Source organism: Corvus kubaryi, unplaced genomic scaffold (genome assembly GCF_017639235.1).
Source record: "Corvus kubaryi isolate FWS band 111438036 unplaced genomic scaffold, C.kubaryi_AGA036_p1.0 137, whole genome shotgun sequence".
NCBI classification, from domain to species: Eukaryota; Metazoa; Chordata; class Aves; order Passeriformes; family Corvidae; genus Corvus; species Corvus kubaryi.
Window position 1 is genome coordinate 8,839,890 of NW_024580671.1, and position 22,322 is coordinate 8,862,211.

At 36.8% G+C, this 22,322-nt stretch overlaps 2 protein-coding genes across 9 annotated transcripts in view; both read right to left on the reverse strand.

Moving 5' to 3' along the window:
• The window catches only part of MYRFL (myelin regulatory factor like), a 39,011-nt gene extending 26,289 nt beyond the window's left edge, over nt 1-12,722 (reverse strand). For 4 of the 5 annotated variants that reach the window (XM_042017785.1, XM_042017782.1, XM_042017784.1 and 1 more), the window contains exons 1-5: nt 7,150-12,721; nt 4,153-4,220; nt 3,799-4,057; nt 2,917-3,011; nt 942-1,089 (exon numbers count right to left, since the gene is read on the reverse strand). In XM_042017785.1, the coding sequence (XP_041873719.1) occupies nt 942-1,089; nt 2,917-3,011; nt 3,799-4,057; nt 4,153-4,220; nt 7,150-7,352 (773 nt within the window). In that variant the 5' untranslated portion in view covers nt 7,353-12,721. Of the gene's footprint in view, nt 1-941; nt 1,090-2,916; nt 3,012-3,798; nt 4,058-4,152; nt 4,221-7,149 lie in introns of all 5 variants that reach the window. The other variant, XM_042017783.1, reaches the window with a different exon arrangement.
• A 3,757-nt stretch (nt 12,723-16,479) lies between these two features.
• Nucleotides 16,480-22,322, reverse strand: part of LOC121659571 (RAB3A interacting protein) — a 33,087-nt gene continuing 27,244 nt past the window's right edge. For 3 of the 4 annotated variants that reach the window (XM_042017791.1, XM_042017790.1, XM_042017792.1), the window contains 3 exons: nt 19,764-19,863; nt 19,586-19,655; nt 16,480-16,831 (listed from right to left, as the gene is read on the reverse strand). In XM_042017791.1, the coding sequence (XP_041873725.1) occupies nt 16,749-16,831; nt 19,586-19,655; nt 19,764-19,863 (253 nt within the window). In that variant the 3' untranslated portion in view covers nt 16,480-16,748. The remainder of the gene's footprint in view (nt 16,832-19,585; nt 19,656-19,763; nt 19,864-22,322) is intronic. The other variant, XM_042017793.1, reaches the window with a different exon arrangement.

Consider the following 22,322-nt stretch of genomic DNA (forward strand, 5'->3'; position numbering starts at 1 on the left):
GAGTGAATACACATATTACAAACACAGCTGGAGGTTTCTGGACCCATCCAGCTCCCAAGGAGTGTGAAGGTCTGCTCTCTTGTCATGTCAGTACCTGAGAAGAAGGGCTGTGTGGGACATAGTAAGATGTATAATGCCCCTATCCCCTGTGTGCAAACAGGTAACATCAGTGTCCAGCGATGGCACTGATATGCACCCAGTTCCCATGAGATATTTTGGCAGGTTGGGCTAGAGGAACATTACAATTTACTGTGCTATATAAGTCCTGTGGAGACAGTGACAAATTTTTTGCACCAATCCTGAAGAACTAACCAGATGCTGTAGAAAAGGGTTAATTTGCTTAAAGGGTTCATACACTAAATATTAGAATGGAGAAAATCAGGGATGTAAAGTGAACTTGGAATGACCTTTTCCAGATCATGTGACCAAAAAAAAATTATTCATCGTTTGATTAACACAGGAAAACTCTAAATCTTTGACTGAACAGTTGCATGTCACACACACTTGTCTATAATGATTAAGATTTAAGTTGTATGAGCACAGAAGTAATACCGGTAATTTCTAATGTTTTCCTTCAATGTTTTAGGCCACTAGAGGGAAAGGTGCCATATGCTTAGCAATTACTTGCCCCAACACACTTGATAAAATAAATAAAAGTTACCAGGTATCTTAACTTTCCTTTTGCCCCTAAATCCCTGAAGGGAAATCAGAAAACCTGGCATTAATTTCAACAAGTGTTTCAAGTTCAGCTTATCTGAAAAACCTGCAAGTTCATATTTCATCATACCTGTTGTATTTCCTTCTCTGTTCTTATTTTCCATAAGAACAAGGGATGCCAAATGTATCATTTATTCCTACAAAACTACAATAACAGATAAAAAAAGGAAAAAAAAAAAACCAGAGGAAACAATTTTTTTTCTAGTGCAAACATTAGTGCTTACAGTTTTTCATAATTAGAGTTAAATAAGCTGTTCCACTGAGAAGTTTGATATGGTTGCCATGTAAGTGCTTGACCACATTTTTCCAAAGCAGCATTATGTCCATCACTGTCATATTCTTGCACTTCAGCAGCACAGTCCCTTACAGCTGCTGTAGAGAGATAGTGAAAATTCAGTTATTTCTTTTGGGACTAGCCAAAAACCCTGCATAGACATTTTAATAAATATATTTACATAAATGCACATATATATATAAATCACAAATGCATTGCATATATATTTAAATGTGATTATCCTTTGCAGTTATTCCACAAGATTGTGTTATATTCTCTTGCTCTAGAAAATAAATTTTTCAGCTTTCCTGATTTGCACAACAATACACAAGTAGCACTTCCTATTTTTTATTCTCTCCAAAAGGATGGATAGTTTCCCTTGGTGGGGGGGCAGAAGGAAAGCTAAGAATTCTACTGTACATCTGCAACACTGCAAGAAGCAATTAAGCAAAATAATTACATTTGTTTCCCATTCCCTTTAGTATGGGTTTGAATTGAAGAATATACTACAGGAGGCACAGTTTTCCAATAACAAGCACATTCACCACTACATCTGGTCAATGAATCTGGTTACTGCTTTCTGCCTATACGATAGAGAATTCTTTGACAGACAGGGTCAACCACAATTCTCTGACATATTATACATTTTATGAAGACAGAGGAGAATGTGATAAGAGAAACAGATAAATAGAGTGCAGTAAAGATAGGAGAAAATATGTCATTGAACATATAACTAAGATACATCCACAGGCAGTGACAGCACAGTAAGACAGAGCCTTCAGAATCACTTCAGGCCCAAGCTTCATTTGCAAGTCCTCACTTCTGACATACAGCAGTGTAAAGATAGATAGATAGATAGATAGATAGATAGATAGATAGATAGAAAGAACACCACAGTAAAGAAATTCACACCTCACTTCTAAATGATCCCCATGCCATTTTTACTCATACCTCTGTTCTTTTTCCAATGCACATGTCAGTGAGATTTTATTAGAAATGACACCCAGAGAAAGTCTATTTCAAAGTTATATCTTTTCATATTAAAAACAGCAATAGCAATTTCAGATACAGAAGTGTCTGCTTGTCTTCTCTTTTCAGCAGTGGTTTACTTAGAGGAGTAGTCACAATCAAGAAACACTGATTAAATCAAAGATATCAAAGGAAAAGCAACCTACTAAATCCAGTTTCTACTCATTAAAAGTGTTCTAAAAGATTGATTTAATGCTGAAAATAACTTACTCTGAGGAAATAACAAGCAGTTCCTAGATTTTTCACTAACAGACATAGGTGAAATTCCTCAGATAAACTGGTCATTACAAACTGCTCATTCAGAGAGAGCCTCACAGAAGCTTCACAGAAGCTGATTCATTTCTGTACATGCCTGATAAAGTTTTTTTGTATCAATTGGTATAAACTTAGCACTTTTATCTTGATAAAACAATGAACCAAATCAATATGGGGAATAGGTGGGAAAGAACATACAGGTTTTACCAAGTTTGCTCATGCATACACTTAGCAGAAAAAAAACAAGGAGTGGAGGAGATAATGGGAAAATGCAATCTCTTTGCTCATCCACCCCATTAATTCCCTGTTAATCTGACCCAAAATGCTTTCTTTGCCCTGTCAAGTTAGTGCCAAGCAAAGTTAGCAAAATATAATATCATCTCCATACTGGAGATTCACATATGGAAAAGGGCAGAATATTCTATACAGAAAATCCTCAGGAAACATGAACCTCTAATGCTCTTCTCTCTTTGCCAAATCTAAATAGGTCCTAGTTTTCCAAAAAAGTGCATTCCTCCAAACCTGGTAGTGAAGTACAATCCATTAATACCATTACCTTTTCTGGTAAGGCACAGAGCTGTGCTCCTCAAGTATTCACTTGTCTATGGCATAAAACATTTCATCTTCACACACTTGCTTACCTTGTCTGGAATCCTGAGACTGCACTGGAGAATCGATGACATCTCCTAGTAATTGGGAGAGTTTCCTTTTTTTGCTTGACACTGCAGAAATACTTCTGTAAAAACGTAAGTTGCATTACTCATTTATAAGTTTAAATATAGATATTACAAAATCATAACAAAAGAACACTCAGGATTCTATTACCTCATTTTAACTGCACTGTCACCCAAATTCTGATTTGTTGGGGGAGGAGATTGTTGGTGGGTTTTTAAAACTGAATTATCCAAATTTTTCCTTCCAAAACATTTTTTTTTATTTCATATGAATAAAGAAGTTGATCCCATTTAAAAATTTACACAGTCCATAAGTGTCAGGAGTTTAATTTCCTGACATTTGCATTAAAATCACAGCTTTTATCTTGAATAATTTTACTTTTTACCAGTTAATGTCAAAATACCAGAGCCATTTTAAATAATTAAGCACCTACAACGCACTGGTGGGTTAATATGGCAGGTAGTATATGATTACTGCTTCACTTGCTTACATAGATATGAGAATTTTTTTCTCTTATGTCATTTGCTAGAACACTTACAAGATCCTCATGCACAAATCTCTACAACAGGTATTGCAAAACACCTGAATATTTTTATAATCCAGTTATGAAAAACCTCTTGGTTTATCATTAGCCTTCTTCGGTTTTAAAAATTGAAATCCATTCCTACTTCCAATCTAAACTTCAATCAAGATGGTTTAAAGAACCCTTAACCACAAGGGTCTCAAAAATGTCTAAACACTGCCATCCTGTGGAAAACCCTACACCCACAGGGATTTATAACCAATCTTAAACCAGCTCTACTGTTTTTTGCATGTCTCATCCTTTGCATAAAAGCTTTATCATTTACCCAGAAATCTGAGCTGCGTTAGGCTGGAAGCATGAATAATTAAAACCCAAACAGCTGGAGGATGTAGAATGATTCCATGGAATCACAGCATTTTCTGTCTTCAGGCAGCAGTCTTGGGAGATGGTGGAAAGCTGCCTCATGGCATTGGGGTCAGAGTAAGTCTCCATGAACCCACAAGGAAGCTTGCTGGGTGCCATGGCAGATGGGCATGGCAGTGGAGGCTGCAGCCCACTGGGCCACAGAGTATTGTACCATGGGGCTGGGAAAAATAAACAGATAAGAGAATAAGAACAAGGAAGAGGAGCTGGAGATCTTCCTACAAGCTTGGGAAAAGCCAAAGTTAATATCACCTACTTTGTAGCTGTGGTGGGGAATATGGTTCTGATCTGGAGTCCGGTGGGGAGTCTGGCAACTGGCTTTGCCTAAACATGAAAAAGAGATTTTAATTTCTGCTGGAGCAAGCCATGGAGGACAACAGCCAATGCTGAAAGCAAGTGGAGAGGGACCACCAGGCTACTGACAAGGGTCTTCAGGAAGCATTGTTCACCATGTTTGCTGCCTCTTCTCACATGACAATGTCACTTACACTTCATCAGACCATCTCCTGTGGCCCTCCGCCTCTCTGCCATGCAGGAAGACCCCATCCCATCCCTTCTCACCCAAATCCACCCTTCACAACCCACTGACTTCAATCCTCCTTCCTTCCCATGAGTGGTTCTTCAGTTACCTCCAGGCACACCAGTGACTCTGAACATATGGCGCTCACAAGGGATTTAAGCCCCATTCTCTCTAGACTAAAGGTTAAAGACCTATAGCATCTTCATCTCTCTTAAGGAAGAGAAAATCCTATGCCATCTTGCTGCCATCCAAATGAACTACAGAGGGTTCTTCTGTTACATTAGGAATAGATGGAGGTTCAAGAAATGGATTCTCAGTCCTTTCAGGTATTCCTATGAATTGTCAGCTGAAACACTGCTCTGAAGCCTGACCTGAAAGGCAAGTCTTAAGATGCATGTTAGGCTAAAAATGCTACAGCAGAGGAAAGATGAAAAATCTAATGAGACACACCTCCTTTACCAAAGCCTAGTGTTCTCACAGACGCTGAATAAAATAAAATAAAATTCCTTAAAGGGACACCCTCATATGCATAAAAGCATACACACAGCAAATATTTTCAAGCATCAATGGACAATTTTCATTCTATTGTTTTCACTTCAGGTTTTGTATTTCTGAGTATAGATAGCATTAAAGAGAGCAGTTTCATTTTTGGTTACAGCCTATTACTTTTGACATGTGCTCATGCATTTCATAATGGTATTGCTACTGGTCTTCTAACATGTCACATCCACAACCTTGCATTTAGGGTTAGCTTCAACCACATGGCTCCTCTTTAAAAATAAATTTTAAAATTCCACATTAGAATTTTCTTTAATTTCCTTCAAAATAGATTCTCTGATGCTTTTAAATACCATGACTACACCCTAAACCTTGTTTTCAACTTTGAATAGTTAGTAAATACTTCATTTTAATTTTTTTTCCTGTGGGATGCTTGATCCATATATACTGAATTCCAATTGTGCCTTGTAAAATTTAAAAATATACATATGTAAAAGTCTAAAACTTCCCTTCTACACATTCAGCTCATATTCTGGCTTCAAATGTGGCCTTGGGTACTTGATTTCTGCTTTAACTTAGATTATTTCAGTAAAATACAGACAGACACTTTCTAGGAGAAAGTATTTATGGAATACAGAGGTAGTAGGAATATATCTCCAAGTTAAAACTTTACTGAAATTGATACTTTTTGAAGGAAAAGAAAATAATCTGTATTTTAAATGATCCTATATTACAAACAGTATATCAATGAAATGCCTGCTTAGAAAAAGGCATGGCAACCCTTTTTCTCCTTTCACTGATAATGTGGAAGGTATTACTGTAGAAAAAGATGAGGAAATCACATGGTGCTTCACATGTGACGTAAGAGAAGAATAAATTTAAGGCTGATGGTCTTTCTGATGCAAGTTGATCTTCAATGGAAATTTCAATGTACACCCAAGACCTTGGTGGTAACAGCACCCTTTTCATTGCACGTGACATTATGAAGTTCTGCATTTTATATGTGCATATGGAGGCTTTTAATATTTTTCTCCTTTGATATGTTTTGACAAGTTCCTTTATGAGATTCTATTCTGTTTATGCACAAATTGTCTGCACTACACACAAATACTTAATAATTTGACCTGTACAGATCTAATGATTCAGTAAATATTCTTAATCCCATAAATAATGAAGTAGGACTGTAGTACTAGTGTAAAACCCTGTTCAGCCTCCAAACCCATGATAGTTTTACAGATGGTTTTCTTGCATGTAAATACTTTGTAGCACTGTAACTATAATATCTAACTTCCTTAAACTACATAATAGCATATTTATATATACATTTATATTTCTGTTGTATTTTGTGTATAAAAGCAAAATAATATTTTAAAGTTGTCATACAGGAGTTCAATAATCTTGTTAACCTAAAACACATTTAGTCACTCTAAAAATAAAGGCTATGGATATTTATATATAACCTCCTAATCGTTTTTTCTTTACTTTTATAGTGTGGGCATTATTCATGATTTAGATCAGGTAGGAGCCTATTTAGCCCACTTTAAGTAAACATGTGCTGCTGAATCTGTCTAGAATGAAAAATTCCATGTTTAATTATTTTTAAAACATCCCTTCTTGCTCTGCTTCTTGGCAAGTGCAAGTGTAATAATACTATTAATAGTATTTTGCCTTGAACTACAATCATCTGACAGTTGTCTAGATGAAAGATTTGGGGTTTAAGTCTTTGATACATAATTTTCCACCCTTGACCATAAGCCTTTGCACTATGCATCCTTTGATAGTTTTAAAGTTAGTCTCAAAAGAGACTGACGGATAGTTTCTGTTCTGAACTAAGTAGGGTGAAAACAGTAACTCTGCTTCCTTCAAACTGGGAGACTTCCATTTTCTCTCAATTTATTATACAGTAGTCTTACTTTTATCGCTTATTCTGTACATAAACAGTAAATTAGCACTTACAGGAATTTTAAAGTACCAGTTCTGCATTTAATGTCACAATTAGCTCAACAGTTGTGAACCAACACAGATTTCATTATCATTCGTTCTGTTGAACAAGAGGACAACCGTATTTCCATTACTGGCTGTAGTTAATTTTTTCTAAGTCTTCCTATGCAGCTTCAAGAAACAATGCCAAGAGAGCCACAATCCTCTTGAAACTCAGATTTTATCATGGCACCAATGAAAACAATTCAAAAGCTGTGGCTAAGGAGAGGAAATACATGTTGCTATAATACTTACAAAGTTCCAAACTCTATGTCGCTACTAATGAATTCTTCCAACAGGCTTGTATCCACCATGGGATTTTCCAAGGCTCCATGGACATCTTGCCCTGAAGTTAAAAGTAAAAAAGACAGAAATTCAGAGGGAATTGTCGGTGTTTCAGAATAAGTAATGCTGCCCATGTTCCTACACAAAGGAAAACCAAATCTCGCCTGTCTCATGTGTAATGAAAGGGTTATGCTTCTGGTTTAGTCACTCTGGGGAAAAGGATGATGAGAAATGCAGAGTAATTAATGATGTGCAGGGCACTGCAGATGACAGTGTAGCACTGGGCAAACACCACTGAATGCATGGCATTAAGGTTTCAGTGAATTACTACAGCAGGAAGATGAACGACTCCAGTCTGCAACTGAGAAAAGGGCTTTTGAAGATCATTTCCAACTCTTTCACATTGAGGTCAAAACAGTCTGTTGGGTTGAAGCTCAGACATAGTCGTACACAGATCCACTTTGTGCGTTAGTACTCACAAGTACGGCAAGTGAGTTTCTGAAACACTCAATCTAAAAATCCACCATCTGAGTTTAAATAAAGCCAAAATAAAGCTTTAAAAATGTTTGATTGGTGGCTTCCTTTTATTCTGCCTAAAAAATCCAGCCCACTAACATGTTAAATGTATTAGCAAAGAGAAAGGTTCCGTACTTTGTCCTTTGTTGCTTAGTAACTGGAGGCTATAAACAGATTTTATGATTATAAAGTTTCCAGAATTCATGTCAACTTTCGTAGAAAGTCATCAGGCACTCATTAAAAAACCCAGACAAGCAGCCCTACTCTGCAGGCTCCCCACCTCTGCAGCAAGTCTTCCACAAATACAGGTGTGGCCAGTCAGAGTGCAAACAAGATAAGGACCTTGACATTCCTGCTTGAGCTGCAAGTGCCTCTATACCACTTCATACATGATAAAATGGACCAGCCCACACATTCAGAGCTTCGAGGCTCAACCCTGGAGTCTGACACCAACCACGACCCCTCAGTTCAGCTGCAGCGTGTGAGAACACAAAAGGTTAATCACTGCCACTGGCTGAGGAGTAGTCACTGCCTTTAGTGCGTTTGCTGTCTTCTCACTGTACTGCCCTGCATAGTACACTTACCCTAATATATCTTCAGTTCCTTTTCTGATGTCTTTCTCGGATAGTGTTCCTTCTTGATCTAGTGCTTAGAAAGGACATTCATGCAAGCAGAATCTAAAAATCCACAACCTTGCACAGGAATTCCCTCTTGTATCTATCTTAATACATAAATTCATATTGCTAATAGACATTTCCCAAATTGCTTTGGAATAGTAAATTAATCTAGGTTTTGTATACTTGTTGGTGCTGCAGGCTTAATTTTGACTGCCTTTCACTGGGGGATAGCAACTTGCAGGTGTGCTACTGATAGATCCTTGCATCTCAATTTATTGATGTTGTATACAAAGCTGTCCCACACACACCAGAGAAGAACCGATTCAATAGGTGCAGCCCACTGACTTAGCAAAATTGGAACACACAAAGTCTGGAAGCAGCAGCAAGTCACTTTGCAAAACCAGCTTAATGAGTACAAAAGAGCTTAACTTTCCTTAGCAGCTTTCCTCAAACCTGTTGAGTTCTCACCTTTTCATTCTTCATGTCTGAATACAGTGTAACCCCACCTTGAACTACAAACCCTTCTCCTTTTACTAATGTAGTGCACAGGAAAAGGATTCAATCACCTTCTTCTTTTACCCCACCTGTTCTTCCTGTTCAAACTACCAAACCCTCATGCAGAATGATATAATTTCATTACTAACTTGAGGCCAGAGGTCAAATACAAAGTGTTTTTCCTGTATAACACAACCAAGAATGCTTCATTTTGACCAAGATCAGAGACAGGCTCTTTTGAATCAAAGAATACAGCTCTAAACAAGGCCTTTCAAATGGACATCCCACAGTCCAGAGATCAGTTCTGTTGCTAAGTGATGACAACAGAAGTATCTATCATTTCTTCTTAATCTCTCCACTTTGCATGAACAGCTAAATGGGGAGGAGGACAATGAAAGGATAAGCAGCACTGGGAGAGGAAGGAAGCACACCAGGAAGACAGCCCACGACTAATGAATGTCTGTGGAGCAGGTGAAAGGAAGAGCGGGTACATTTTGCTGCCCTGTGGAACTTTGTTAATGTACTTTCCAGGTCAGTGGCATCACAGGCTTGCACTGTTTCAGCAGAGGAGGACTTACTGGATCATATGCAGATTTATTTTAAATGGTGGCATCCACCTCACAGGCATTTGATCACAGTACGTACTTAACAGATGTGGGCGGTATGCAAGCCAGTCACTCACCTGGATGCTGCATGCTTGTAAGAGCAGAGAACTGCGTGTATGTGGCAGGACAAGCCCTGCTGTGAGGCTTCTGTGAATACAGCTTCCTGCACAAAACCATATGCATGGCTAAGAGCTGCTGGAGGATATGTGGAGTCAGCAGCCTCAATCATCAGCTTGTGCTTGGGGATCTCTGCTTGCAGTTCACGCTGCAATGTGCCCAGACATCTCTGGAAGAGTCTGCACTGAGTGACACATTCAACTTCAGTCTCACTGTGCAGAGAACTCCCAGCTACCCAACAAACAGATGAAGGTGAAAGGCCAAGGCAGGGCCACGGCAGGGGGTTCACACAGAGATGTTTGCAGAACACACACTGCAGTCACAGGCTGAATACTACTATATAATTTTTCTCATTTCTTCATAAGCTTGATACTTCTGTTGTTTGGTCCCCAAGTCTAAAATCTGTCAGTACTACCACTGTCTTCTCTTTCCCTGTTCTTTCTTGCCTGTCCCTAATACTCAGCCACAGGCCCACAAGGAGAAGTATGAATTCCAGCCTCTTAATTTGGCAGTTACTCTTTGGCAGTCATCCCCTTCTTTCCTCCAGACATGAGGTTCTCATCACCTGGCTCCTCAGCTTCATTCTACAGTCCTGTAGCCAAGTCTCAGTCCCTGAAAACCTACCTTGATCAATTCTCCCAACACTTTCATGTAGCCTTATATATATATATCTGCATTTAAATCGGCTGCCTCCTTTTCAGTGGTATCTAAATGGAAAGTGAAGGATAGGGGACAGAGAAATAGTATTGACTAAAGATCTGTACTAAACTAATAATTTCCTGACATTAGAAGAGGACACCAGGAAGCTTCCAGCCAAGTCCAGCAATGTGTAGTAAGATTAGTGTTAAGATATCAGCTACTTTACACAGGAAACAATCCCTATATACAGCTCAAGGTGTAAAAACAGCCCAGAGAACATAATCAGTGTTCAGTAATACCTGCTTGCTGAACAGACCAATTCATACTGTTTGCTACAAACCCTTGCACCTTGAGGGATATGTTTCTGCTTGAGAATTAGTAACTGATTTCCATCTAAAGATACTTTATCATGAAATTATGTCTTTTTTTTACCAAAAGAGTCTTCAGCACTTTATGAGCTCCACTATACAGGCTCAGTGGAAAGTCCAGCTGAACCTCATTGACTTACTAAGGTAAATATTACTTATGGGGCTTATAGGCCCTTTTTTCATGCTAAAGGACTCCAAGGACTGGTTGCCATTTAAATTGTTCACAAAGTCCAGCTCATTTTGACTAGAACAGACCTGGTGTCATTGACACAAGCTGCAGAGCTACAGGGCTGTAAATATAAACCAGATGTAGCTAGCAGCGCTGCAGCCAACCAGGACGTAGCCCAGCCTAGGTTATTCAACTTCAGGAAGACCTGTAACTCCAAAGTGTAAGGAGCGACTTTGTGTTAAGATAGACTTTTTTTCCCCCCCAAAGTAACATTTTCTGTAGAAACAAATCTTACCATTAATATTTTATATTTTTCATTTAATCTTTTATTCCTGTTTCAATCTCTCATCCCTAAAATGGTATGTGGCATCTCTGGGGTTTAAGTGTTTTGTATTTTAAGGGCATGTTTCTTCAGTGGCTTGGTTTATTTACCACAAACTCTAATCTATATTCCATGTTACCCATGCAGGAGCATGAGTATACAGAGAGGTGTTGGTTCCACTAAGGAAGAGATTTCTTTAGATCACAGACAGCACAAACAAAACACATTTCAGACACCTCAAAGTAACTTACAACAAAAGAGAAGACTGAGTTCAACAGTAACTAGGCTGACCCTCCATCAGGTCTCTCAACCCATTGATAACATCAGCCAGAACAGATTGTTCTGCCACACACAGGCAGAAGAGCTAATCAGGAACCCTGACCTTCCCTTGACAAATAGGAACTTTGTGACTGTAAAATGCAAAATGTTTTAATTATAAATACTCATTTCAACAGGAATAATAGGGAAAAAGCCTGCATCAAAGATGAATTCTCTAATATGCAATTGAAATGAAACAGAAAAAAAGATAACTTCCCAGCCACACAACACAAAAGCCATTTACTTGAATGAGAAAAAGCAAAGGTCAAATCCCTGAGTCATATCTAATGCAAAAGGTCTATCAATCATTCAAAGAAGTGATTGTCAGGAAAACAAACATTATCTCACTTTCCTTGAAAAAAAATATCCTGTTTCAGACTGCCCCCTCTCAATATTGCAGATACAACTTTATCTTACTAGTGAGTGTCAAAACAAATATGCACTGTAAGGAACTAAAGCACAGGGGAGAGGGGATCTTTTTTGTTCATGAATTTCAAATCATCTTACAAAGCAGACCTATAGATTCATTAACTGCCAGCTGATGCATTTGTAAGCCAAAACTGAATCACTGAGGAACAACTCAGTAGCATCATTCTCCACTTGATACTGCAAGATTCAGTTTTTTCATAGCCTTGAAAAACAATGTTCTAACACTGCTATGACTAATCACAGAGACCGCCAAACCAACACTAGCAGTTTATTACTCTTGCCTCATGAGATTTTGCCTCATTCAGGTGTTACAAAGCCAGCACACAAGCTGTAGTGCTAAGCTGCAGAGACGCCATCACTTAAAGATGGCTTTGCACTCAGTAAACATAACCCCTGCTTGAAAAGAGGGCTAACCACCTCTTCAATTCAGCTTGCTCCCTTTTCAGACTTACTTATGGTTTATAACAGCAAGAGAGCCTACTCCATGCTGAATAAATGATTAGCTCTTGCAGCCTTGACACATACCTGTGTCCAGATAATGAAATTCAGCCATCTAACAGCATCACCGTATGCTGTATACCCTTAGCAGACCTTTGTCACATCCTAATGGAACACAGCAGAACCACACATTATGGAAGAGACATGACATCCCAAGAGGTTCGTTTTTCCTATAACTAAAAGGAATCAACAGAGCTTCTCCCTCTCACACTGGCAGACTACCAAAAAACCTTCTAAAAAGAATTAAAGTAATAATTATATAATTAAAAATATTAATTCTCGTTAAAGAGCTCAGCTAAAATCTCTGCCATACCTTCTACCATCAAAATATCATCATCACAAAAGCTAACAGAACCTAACCCATACTCCCTAGAAAGTGGTTTTCTCCAAGATGGTTCCTAAAAAAATTTTTTAAAAATATAATTCATGTTCAACATGATTTTGAGTATTTAACAGCTATGCAATGCAGCAGCTGAAAAAAAAAAAAAGCCAGATAAAAACAAATATTATGCTGCTGAAAGCAAAGCCAAAAAAGTTTGTTAGCTTTTCAACTCCATGATGTAAACTCAACTTAAGGAACATGGTGTGGATTTCCTACAATCTATACACCACACATTTGCTGGCTAGCAGCCCTAGATTGTAGCTCACCAATTTAAATTTCTTGGCTTAAATGTATTTCCTTGATCAATTTTTTAATTTCCTAGTTTGAAATCAAAACTTAAAAGTTACAGTTGCCACCTCTCACCCAGGCCAACAAAGGGGCAGGGGAAACAAAAGACAAAGAAAATCATGACAGAAAAGGTTATTTCCCAAGTTACTTTGAGATCAGTGAATACCTGCACAGATAATAGATGGAAAACAAATACAACAAAAACAGCTTAGAATAGAATGGTTAATGTATTAAAAACAAAACAAAAAGCGAAGTGCGAACTGGAAGAAGGGAACGAAAATAGTAAAAAAATTAAAAAGTAAAAAGCCTTTGAACACATTATCAGAGAATCTAAAAAATGCAGTTTTATTATAGAATCTATTAGAAAGTGAATTGTGTAGTAAGAGAAAGTTATGAAACTAACTGGACCAGCTTGAATAGAAAATGTCTTGGAGAAAAAGGCAGAAAGACAGATGATCCCAGGCAAAAGACAAAACTATCTAAGTTTAACGCCTCAGAAGGGTCCTGAGGATACCAGCACAATTACCATTTTACCGATTACAATCAGGCCATTTCAGAAGAATGTTAGTGGAAAGAAAACCCTCTTTATCTCACATGCTATAACTGAGAAGGAAGTGAGATCTCTAACCACATGAGAAGCACTACAATTTCAGAAGTGTTACACTGCAATGAGTCCTCAGTCACTTCCCAGTTTTTCTTCAAGGCAATTACTTCGCCAGTACCACAGGGTTTGCTGGGTCTGCCTTCCCTTTGGTATTGTGGCCAGAGCACAAAGAAAAAGGCACTGCAGCACATCTGTACTATTTGTAATACTTCATTCTGGTATTGTCTTCCACAATAACTTAGTGTAAATATAGCTTTGGGTTTCAGGGCACTTTTTCTTCCTCCTTTCTCCCTCAGTGACCCCCAAACAATTACTGGGTTTGCTGCCACCAAAAATTGTTAAGGCTTCTCTTGAAACTATTCTTACCTTCAAAGAACTGCTGCAAGGCCTCATTTTCTCCCACCACATCCATGAAAAGCCAGTAGAAGTGTTTTGCTTTCCTGCTACTTGAAGAGCTCACGTTGGGACAAACACACTCTCGTCCAGATGATTATGAACATGCCAAGGAACACATCATACTTTTGTCAGAGGTTTCAATGACTTTGTCCCAGCTGATTTCATTCCTCCATAACTAGAGCCAGGGTTATACTTAGGCTTTATGTAAAGGACTTAAACTACACATAAAGGAGAGCTAACAAGGCTTTTGAGGCAAGATGATGTGTGTTCTATCTGGTCAGTAAGTCTAATGTTCTCGTTTTAAGGACCTTTGGTCCCAGTACTAATCACACATGCGCAAAAAATGCAGCAATAAAAATTACTTATCTTGTCTTTGTACTTTCACACAGGTCATGTAATTAGTAATACTGATGAAAGCAACAGTAATCAAAAATGCAAGAGCAAAGCCATCACTGGTAGGAAAGTAGAACTTCTATGTTGTTACTATTATTAACAAACTAAATGACATATTAACTTGTTTGTCTAATGTAACATTGGAAAACATTGGGGAAAGTAGAACACGGAACAAAGCTCTTTTAAGGCTAGCAGCAAACTCCACTTTCTCATAGTTCATCTTTAAACACTGAAAACTGCTCATTCTGTCACCACTAAGCTAACAGGAGAAAAATACTCAAATGATTTGAGTAGACATCTAAAAAAGGCATTTGGTTATGAACAAAAGTTCCAATGAAATCTGGAATTAGGACAGTTTTGGAAGTAATTATATCTACCAGCCAAGTAACTGTTGCCCAATTTTTACAAGTCCCAGGCACTCACAGTGACACAGGTTTCTCATGATGAACAGCTCATATGAAAAACCTGAGTATGGGCATGAAAACAGAAGCCAGTCAGCATTTACAAGATGTTATGTAATTGAGCCAGTCATTACTACTGAGATGTACTACATGGGGCCCAGCTTTGTCATCCCTAATACAAGAAAATACAGCGTAATACATTTTAGATACTACCATGTATAGAAAGGACCCTTCTCTCTGCTTAAATGAGCAACAGGATTTTGTTGTTGTAAAGGATATTAAGTCAGAATAGCACCAGCTACTGGCTACCATTTGCCTACTGCTAGCTAATCATGGAAACAGCTCTATCTCATTGTCTAAACTAAGGATTAACAAGCATTTACGAAGCATTTATGAGCCTAACATAAAACATTAACACCAATAAACACAGCTTGTTTTCTAGGAGTGACTAAAGTCAGACTTCCTTAGCATTATTGAATGAACAAACAATCCTTTAACAGTTGCTAGTAGAATTATTCCAGGTTTCTACAACAGATTGATAAAAGTATTCCCTCAGTACTAAAATAGCCCAGCTTGGTCATACATACTCCATTACTAGTAATATTTAGGTTCAGTTGTTTGTTTTACCTTAACATTGAAATGCCCAGTCAAAGCCAACACTTGCAAAGTGTTTTCAGGCACATACAAGCAACACAAGTATGATATTAAATTTCACTGCTCATTCTATTGACTTTTATGAAAACAGAGAACATTGCAGTAAGATAATGATGAATACTGTTGGTTTTGTTCAGCATCAAAGAGATCTGTATCCACTGAGATGCCTCTTGTTAAAAAACCAGCTGAATAAGCTCACCTTCTAATGTTTCTCAGTTCACCTGCCAAAGTTTTAATCTTATGTGCAACTGACAAATGCCTGTCAGGACTTCTATCTAATATTTTTCCAAAAAGGCAAGTCTAGTACATACCCACAACTATGTTCCTCATAGCATCATCAACTGCCTGCTTTCAGCTGAGACAATGCCCAGGAAAAAAATGATCACTTGAACTTCAAGTGCCAAAGTAACACTTCCAACAGAAAAGGCAACTTTCTTAAGAGCCATGATCCTTTTTTGGGTTCTCTGACAAGTTTTTTCACACACACAAATTGTATCATCATATGGAAATTATCATCAGCATGTTGAAGAAATCACATAATGGAAATTTCCGAGTTTCAAGAACAACTGCTGGGAAAATTATGTATAGAACTTTGAAAACTGGAAATCCCAGAAGAGTGGGAGAAAAAAACAAATAATTTAAAGGAATGAAAAAATCTACTGAAAGAAAACTAGGGGGAAAGAGAAAGTTTTTAGCAGTCAGATAGGGATCAGAACAGATTTCTAACCAAAGAACAAACAAGATAATTTTATTGTTCCTTCATATTTGAGAAGCACCCTTCATTAAAGAGAAGATACTCAGGTTTACTGTGCTGTGACTCTTCAATATACAATATATGTATTTCTCTTCTTATGTACATATTTTTAAAAATTTTAAGAAAGCAGGCCTTCAAACAATTCCAAGTTCTCACAGCTGTCTGTTAAGTGTATTGGCATACATGCGTAGAGAGCTACGTAGGGATACGTGAACACTACAATGAAGAAAATACCAGGCATTTATTCAGTCTTCATAAAACCAGTTTTACATTTTAGAGTGTGTTATTGAGGAGATTCACATCATTCTGCATCACAAAGAACAGAAGACAGAGACTGTTTCAGATTAACACTTTAATCAGAAGTTTTGTTTTTAAATGTAAATTACAATCACTGATACACCTGCAAGTTCAACTAAGTATTATAGGTATGCATATACAGCATAGGTCAGTTTAAAACAATCACAGTACTTCTTAGTGCCATCTGCAAAAGGAGAAACATCTTGGACCCACTTTGTGGAAATAAATATCAAATGACAAAAAAAGGTTCAGCAATTTTAGTTATGTATATTCGATGAAGGTCATGCACGCGCAAGAGTAAAAAGATTTAGAGCTCTTCCTTGTAATACCCAAGTTTTGCTAGTGACATCTCTCGTCTCAGCTGCATAACTTCCCAGAACATCTGATCCACTAAAAAAGACAGAAATATCATTAAATATACCAAATTCACATTTTATTTCAACTGATGTATTCAGGCTGCCTTACTCTACATGAGTTTAGGGGAACTTCCTAACAAACATCTGGTAAAACCAGCATAAATATGTGTAAGGGTTAATTGTGCTTGGTTTTGATAAAATTTGTTCAAGTACATATTCTAAACATTCTAAATGAGATTTCTATAAAAAACTCCTCAGATTTTAGATTTCTTTAAAATGGAGAACAGAACTATATCAGTACTTCTTGTCAGCTTCAATTAATTGCAATTTCTTATTTAAGCTTCCCTGCCCCTTGACTCATTTTCTGTGGAACTAAATGACTACAAAAAGAAAAAAAGAGAGCTTGTTAAGAATTGTTTCACCAAAGAATCTGTAATTTAGTTATAATTTTGCCATTTATAGCCTTTCTTGCTCTTTTTTTCTACAGTAATCTGCCAGCAACAACAAACTGGGTAGGGAAAAAAAAAAGGGTAGAAAACCCTTTTTTCTTACTTCATCTGTATCTTCCTAAACACAATAAGCCTAGTGCATAGCTTAAGCTTCTAGACATCACAGCAACATAAATCAAAATCATGGAGTATGTAATTATTCAAGACTAAATTTCCATGCAGTCAAGATCCCGATGTAGATTGTCTACAAATCTCATTAACTTGAACAACAGTGCAAGCTCTTCCCTACCGTATTTCAAAAAACACTTTCGTAAAAGTGACCTCTGTCTTAAAAATTATATGGTGCATTAGTGCAAATGCATGCAGCGGTACTACACAGACAATTATGATGAGTGCCTACATTCTTGTGAATGTATTGTTGAAATCCTTACATAAAGCTACAAATGCAAATTCTATGTTTTAGTGGTAAAGATGACAACTGAGCTGAAACACCAAACTCAATTTTTTTTACAAATTTCTTGTGAAGAATAAATAAATCTGATAATGCTGAAAGTATTTCATTATATGATGTAAAAAACCCATTAATTTTTTTCATCTCAATAGCAAAATAAACAATTTTTAGTTGAAAATTCACAGGTCCTTTTGGTCAAAGTAAAAGCCTTTTAACTACAAACCATACTAAAACTTAAATAACACATTTTCAAGGTCTTCAGTGATGATAGTAAATCAGTAAAAATTACCACCATCTGAAGGTTTTATTAAACATAATTAAATATATGAAATAGCTGCATTTCAGGTGAATTCCATGACCTTTTGACAATGAAAATTAACAGCATTATTTTTTGTAAGGAAAAGTCTATCTATCACCTCAGGAGTACTTCAGGTTAGAAATATTTGGGTGTAGCTAAAATCCTGAGCTCTTGAAATTTGGAAACATCAGGAAGAGATGACTATAGGTGAGGTAGCAAAGCAGGGCTAACTCTAGCCAAATTCTTGATGAAGAAAATCCACAGAGACTCGAAAACTGGAATAATGAAATGCACAGACATCCATAAACATTACAATGTTTAACTGTTTTACTTTACTTTCAAAAATACAACTGAACTAAAAAAAATTTACATTTTCACAGTGAAAGCAAATATTTTAATTTACTATTGACACAGGGCTAATGACACTTTTTCCACTATCTGTGCTCAGTATTTCTGGGAGCCTAAGTGATATGACCTGCTTCAAAAAAAATTTGGACTGAAAGCTGTTTGGCAATATCCTTTGACCTGGACAGGAAATACCATTAAATCAACTGTGTGCAGTTTAAACACAGCCAAACCATCTTCCTTTTCTTTTATAGTGATAAACACGTAAAATGCGCTTGAAAATTAAGACAAAACTATGACTCCAACATCCAATATATTTTTAAATTCCAGAATTAAGTAACTAGGTTTACAGTGAATATGTCTTCATGAACATATTCACAAAAATAATGTTTTCTTCTTTTATATGGACATATTGAAACCACCTAGAACAGTTAAGCAAATTTCTGAATTACTGTGCAGACACAGTTTAAATAGGCAGTTGTTGGATATGATATTCTAACATGACCAAAGCAACTGGGTAACAAAGGTAGGGACCCCCCCCACAAGCTACAGCCTGAAGCAATGTCAGTAAAAAATACATTTCTCTTTTTGGGTGGAGGGTGATCAAGCCTTACATTTATAACCAAAGCCCTAATCGAGATTTGGCCATACTACTGCAATGCTCTGATTTCTCAGCTGCAGTCAGATGAATGATTACAGATTTTCTGTATCTATAAAAGGTTACCTGTTAACTTTTCACAATTTAACCCAAAATATTCTCTTTTCTTGCCAGTTTCCCCTGAAAAAATAATCTGACAAGAACAGCTGTCTCAATTGTCACTGCACAAAACGAGAAGACATGCCAAAACATCAAGCTAAAGAAAAAATGGCCCAGATCAAACCAAATGCAAGTTTTTTGCACCCAAAATCCCTCCATATTCTGTAACAGAGATTTGATTTATGACTACTGTGTGGAAAAACTCTGGCTAACTCCCCTAGTTAGATTTTTTTTTAACATTTCTTACTGTATAGGGGGGGTTTAAATGGACTGAAAATCAATACACTGGTTTGTTGTTTTAAAATGTAACTTCATTGGAGACAAATATGGTGAAATATCACCATATTCTTGAAATTACAACACTGACTATAAACTGATGGCTTTCCTGTAATGTCAGCTCACAGCTATTGTACACAGATAGCAACTTTTCGGCACAGGCACTATGTAAACATCTCTTTATGTACATCCAACACAATTTTTTTACTCACCATCTTGCTGCTTCAACAGCCCTTGCTGGATGTATCGAATATATGTAAAGAAGTTACACACAGAAGTGATCTAAACTCATATAAAAATAATGGTGGTTAATATAATTTTGTATAAAGGTATGGGAAAAAAACAGTAAATAACTACCAGACAAAATTAAATCACAGTAAATCTACTTACCCTGTAACGACAGAAAGGAGAAATGTAGTAATAACTGCTTGAATCTCCTAATTTGATTCTATGCTTGCATGACTTACTTTGTCCACTGAGAGCACATTTCCTACAAATATAAAGGTCACATGATTCAATAAACAAATCTGACATTAATGTCTAAACACCTGCATGTGTTTATGGCATTAATGTAACTGTTTCATATTGGCACAGATAGATGAGTATCTACCTTCATTTTAAAAGCTGCAATTATTACATTATGTTGTCAATTATTTTAGTTCCACAAGGCCTAATTCAATTTCAATACTGGTGCGTTATAATGCTTTTTTTGAATTCTAAAACTTCCTTCAGGTCTGGGAATGCACTTTCATATTCACTAATTTAAGCCAGCTTGACAACTCTGGCACAGTGGGACTTCTTTAATTAACTCTTGATATGTCAAATAAACATTTTTTTAATTTTTAGTTGATGCCAACATTTAAACAGATTTTTTTAAAGTTCTGCTTGATATTGTATTTCATTATAAAAAAAATATCAGCACCATAGAAGAGCAGTCAATTCTTTGAAGCTTCTCTTAGATGCATTTTAAATCCAGCTTTGCATTTATGCCCAAATTGAAATCTTATTTTACATTCAGAGTATAAAATCTTTTGGGACAAAGGAAAATGGGCTGTCTGGCAATAATTCTTTTCGTTACCATTACAAAAAGTGAGAGTAAAATAATCAAATTTACTTCTGGTGTATCGCAACTATGCAGTATTCAGGAAAAGCCGTTAGTCACCACAAATTGTTCCCCAAAAAAAAAAAAAAAAATTTAGGAAAACAATGAATTTTTAAAGATGAGAAGAATTTGATTTATTCAGAATGTCTGTATTACAGCATCTCAGATGAATTGAGTTGTCATGGCAACCACTGTTTCATTAATTTTAAAAGCTGCTGGTTCTTTCTCCCATTTCTACCTCATGAAATTAGGGAGTCTAAGAACAATTTGCCTTTCAAAAGTGAAACAAAAATTACTAAGCTTCTGTGTTCTGAACAGTGGTTCATGGGCCCTTTTAAATTGACTGCAGCTGGTCCACAGAACCATGTAAAACAGGAGAAATTTGAACAGTGTATATGATTTTCCATGGCAATTTATGACAACTGACAGTAGTTCATTGATACAAGAAATCCTATACTAGCTGAAGCAAGCTGGATCACAGTTTCAGTCTAGCTTTTGTCAGAAGACAAACCTTCAATGCTAGGATAATAAAACCCCTTTTTCCTTCTGGTTACATAATTGCCTTCTCTATGTTGTCTTCCATCACACCAGTTAAATGCTGAGGGTGTCTGCCAGTGACTCAGTTTCACGCTGTATGGCACATGCAGCTCAGCGCTTTGTTCCCCATAGGGACAATTATTTGAATCTTCTGGGGAAACCCAGCTGTCTTTTGTTAAGGCAGCACTTACTGCACACCATCACAGGCACCATTCAGGAAATTCTGTATATTAAGAACCCTTCTGCACTACCACCACAGCTCTCTGTCCTCCGCTCCTTACTGTGCTATTCGGGCAGTTAACCACTATTTTATGCATCTGTTCCCCCACACAAATGCACAACAAAATGACTTCTTTAAAAACATTACTCTAGCTTTTGTTATCATTTATTTTCAGTTTATCTATATTATGTTACCCATTTAAGAAGACAGTTTCAATTAAAAAAGTGTTTTGCACCGTATGAAAATAAAAACCTGCAACTGCTACACCAATTCAGGGAAAACTGGAACACCTGTTTCCCATTCAGTGCCAGTAATAATACATAAGGCAAAGCACAACTGCTGTTAAATTACACTTAAATACTGCGTATTTCTTACCTATTACTTATCTACAAGTTTTTGTCGGTACAGAAGAGTTGGAAAAGGGAGAAAAGAATTTTCCTAACCTTTTGATACACCTAAAATAACTAAATTACAAATTGTGCATTGTCATCTCAAAACACTAATCTCTATCTTGCAAATATTTAAGGATTTTGTAAGCTCTGATTTGAAAGTTATCCTACACTGGAGAAAGCAGGTTAAAAATCTCCAGAAATTTCTGAATAATGAAATTGAATCTCGTGTCTGGTTAAGTATTTCATCACACCAAGATGTAGTGAAGTTGCTTGAACCACAATGACTTTAAATCCATTTGCCAATTGTTCTTTAATGACACATTACTTGTTTCAGTAGTTTCTGACTGTCCAGATTCTCTACTGCTTTCATGGAACATAGCTTACAGTGGCAAATCTTGGATAGGAATTCACTACCACTTGAGTAGCTCCAAAACTGGTGTGGGCCCTTCTGATGAGAGGCTGCTACAGCTCTAAAAGTGTGTGTTCTAGTGACAGGAGAAGTTGAAGAATATTTGAATGCTTGAACTTTGTAGGCTAGAAAGGATCAAAGACTAAGTCATAAAACACAATTTTCATTTTACACACCTTCTTTAAAGAGAAAGAATTTTGAGATGTGTTAATTGTAGTTTCTCTTCCACTCAACAGAGAAAAAAAAGGATTAAAAAGCAATGGCAGTGAGAAAGAAAAAAATCTTAAGA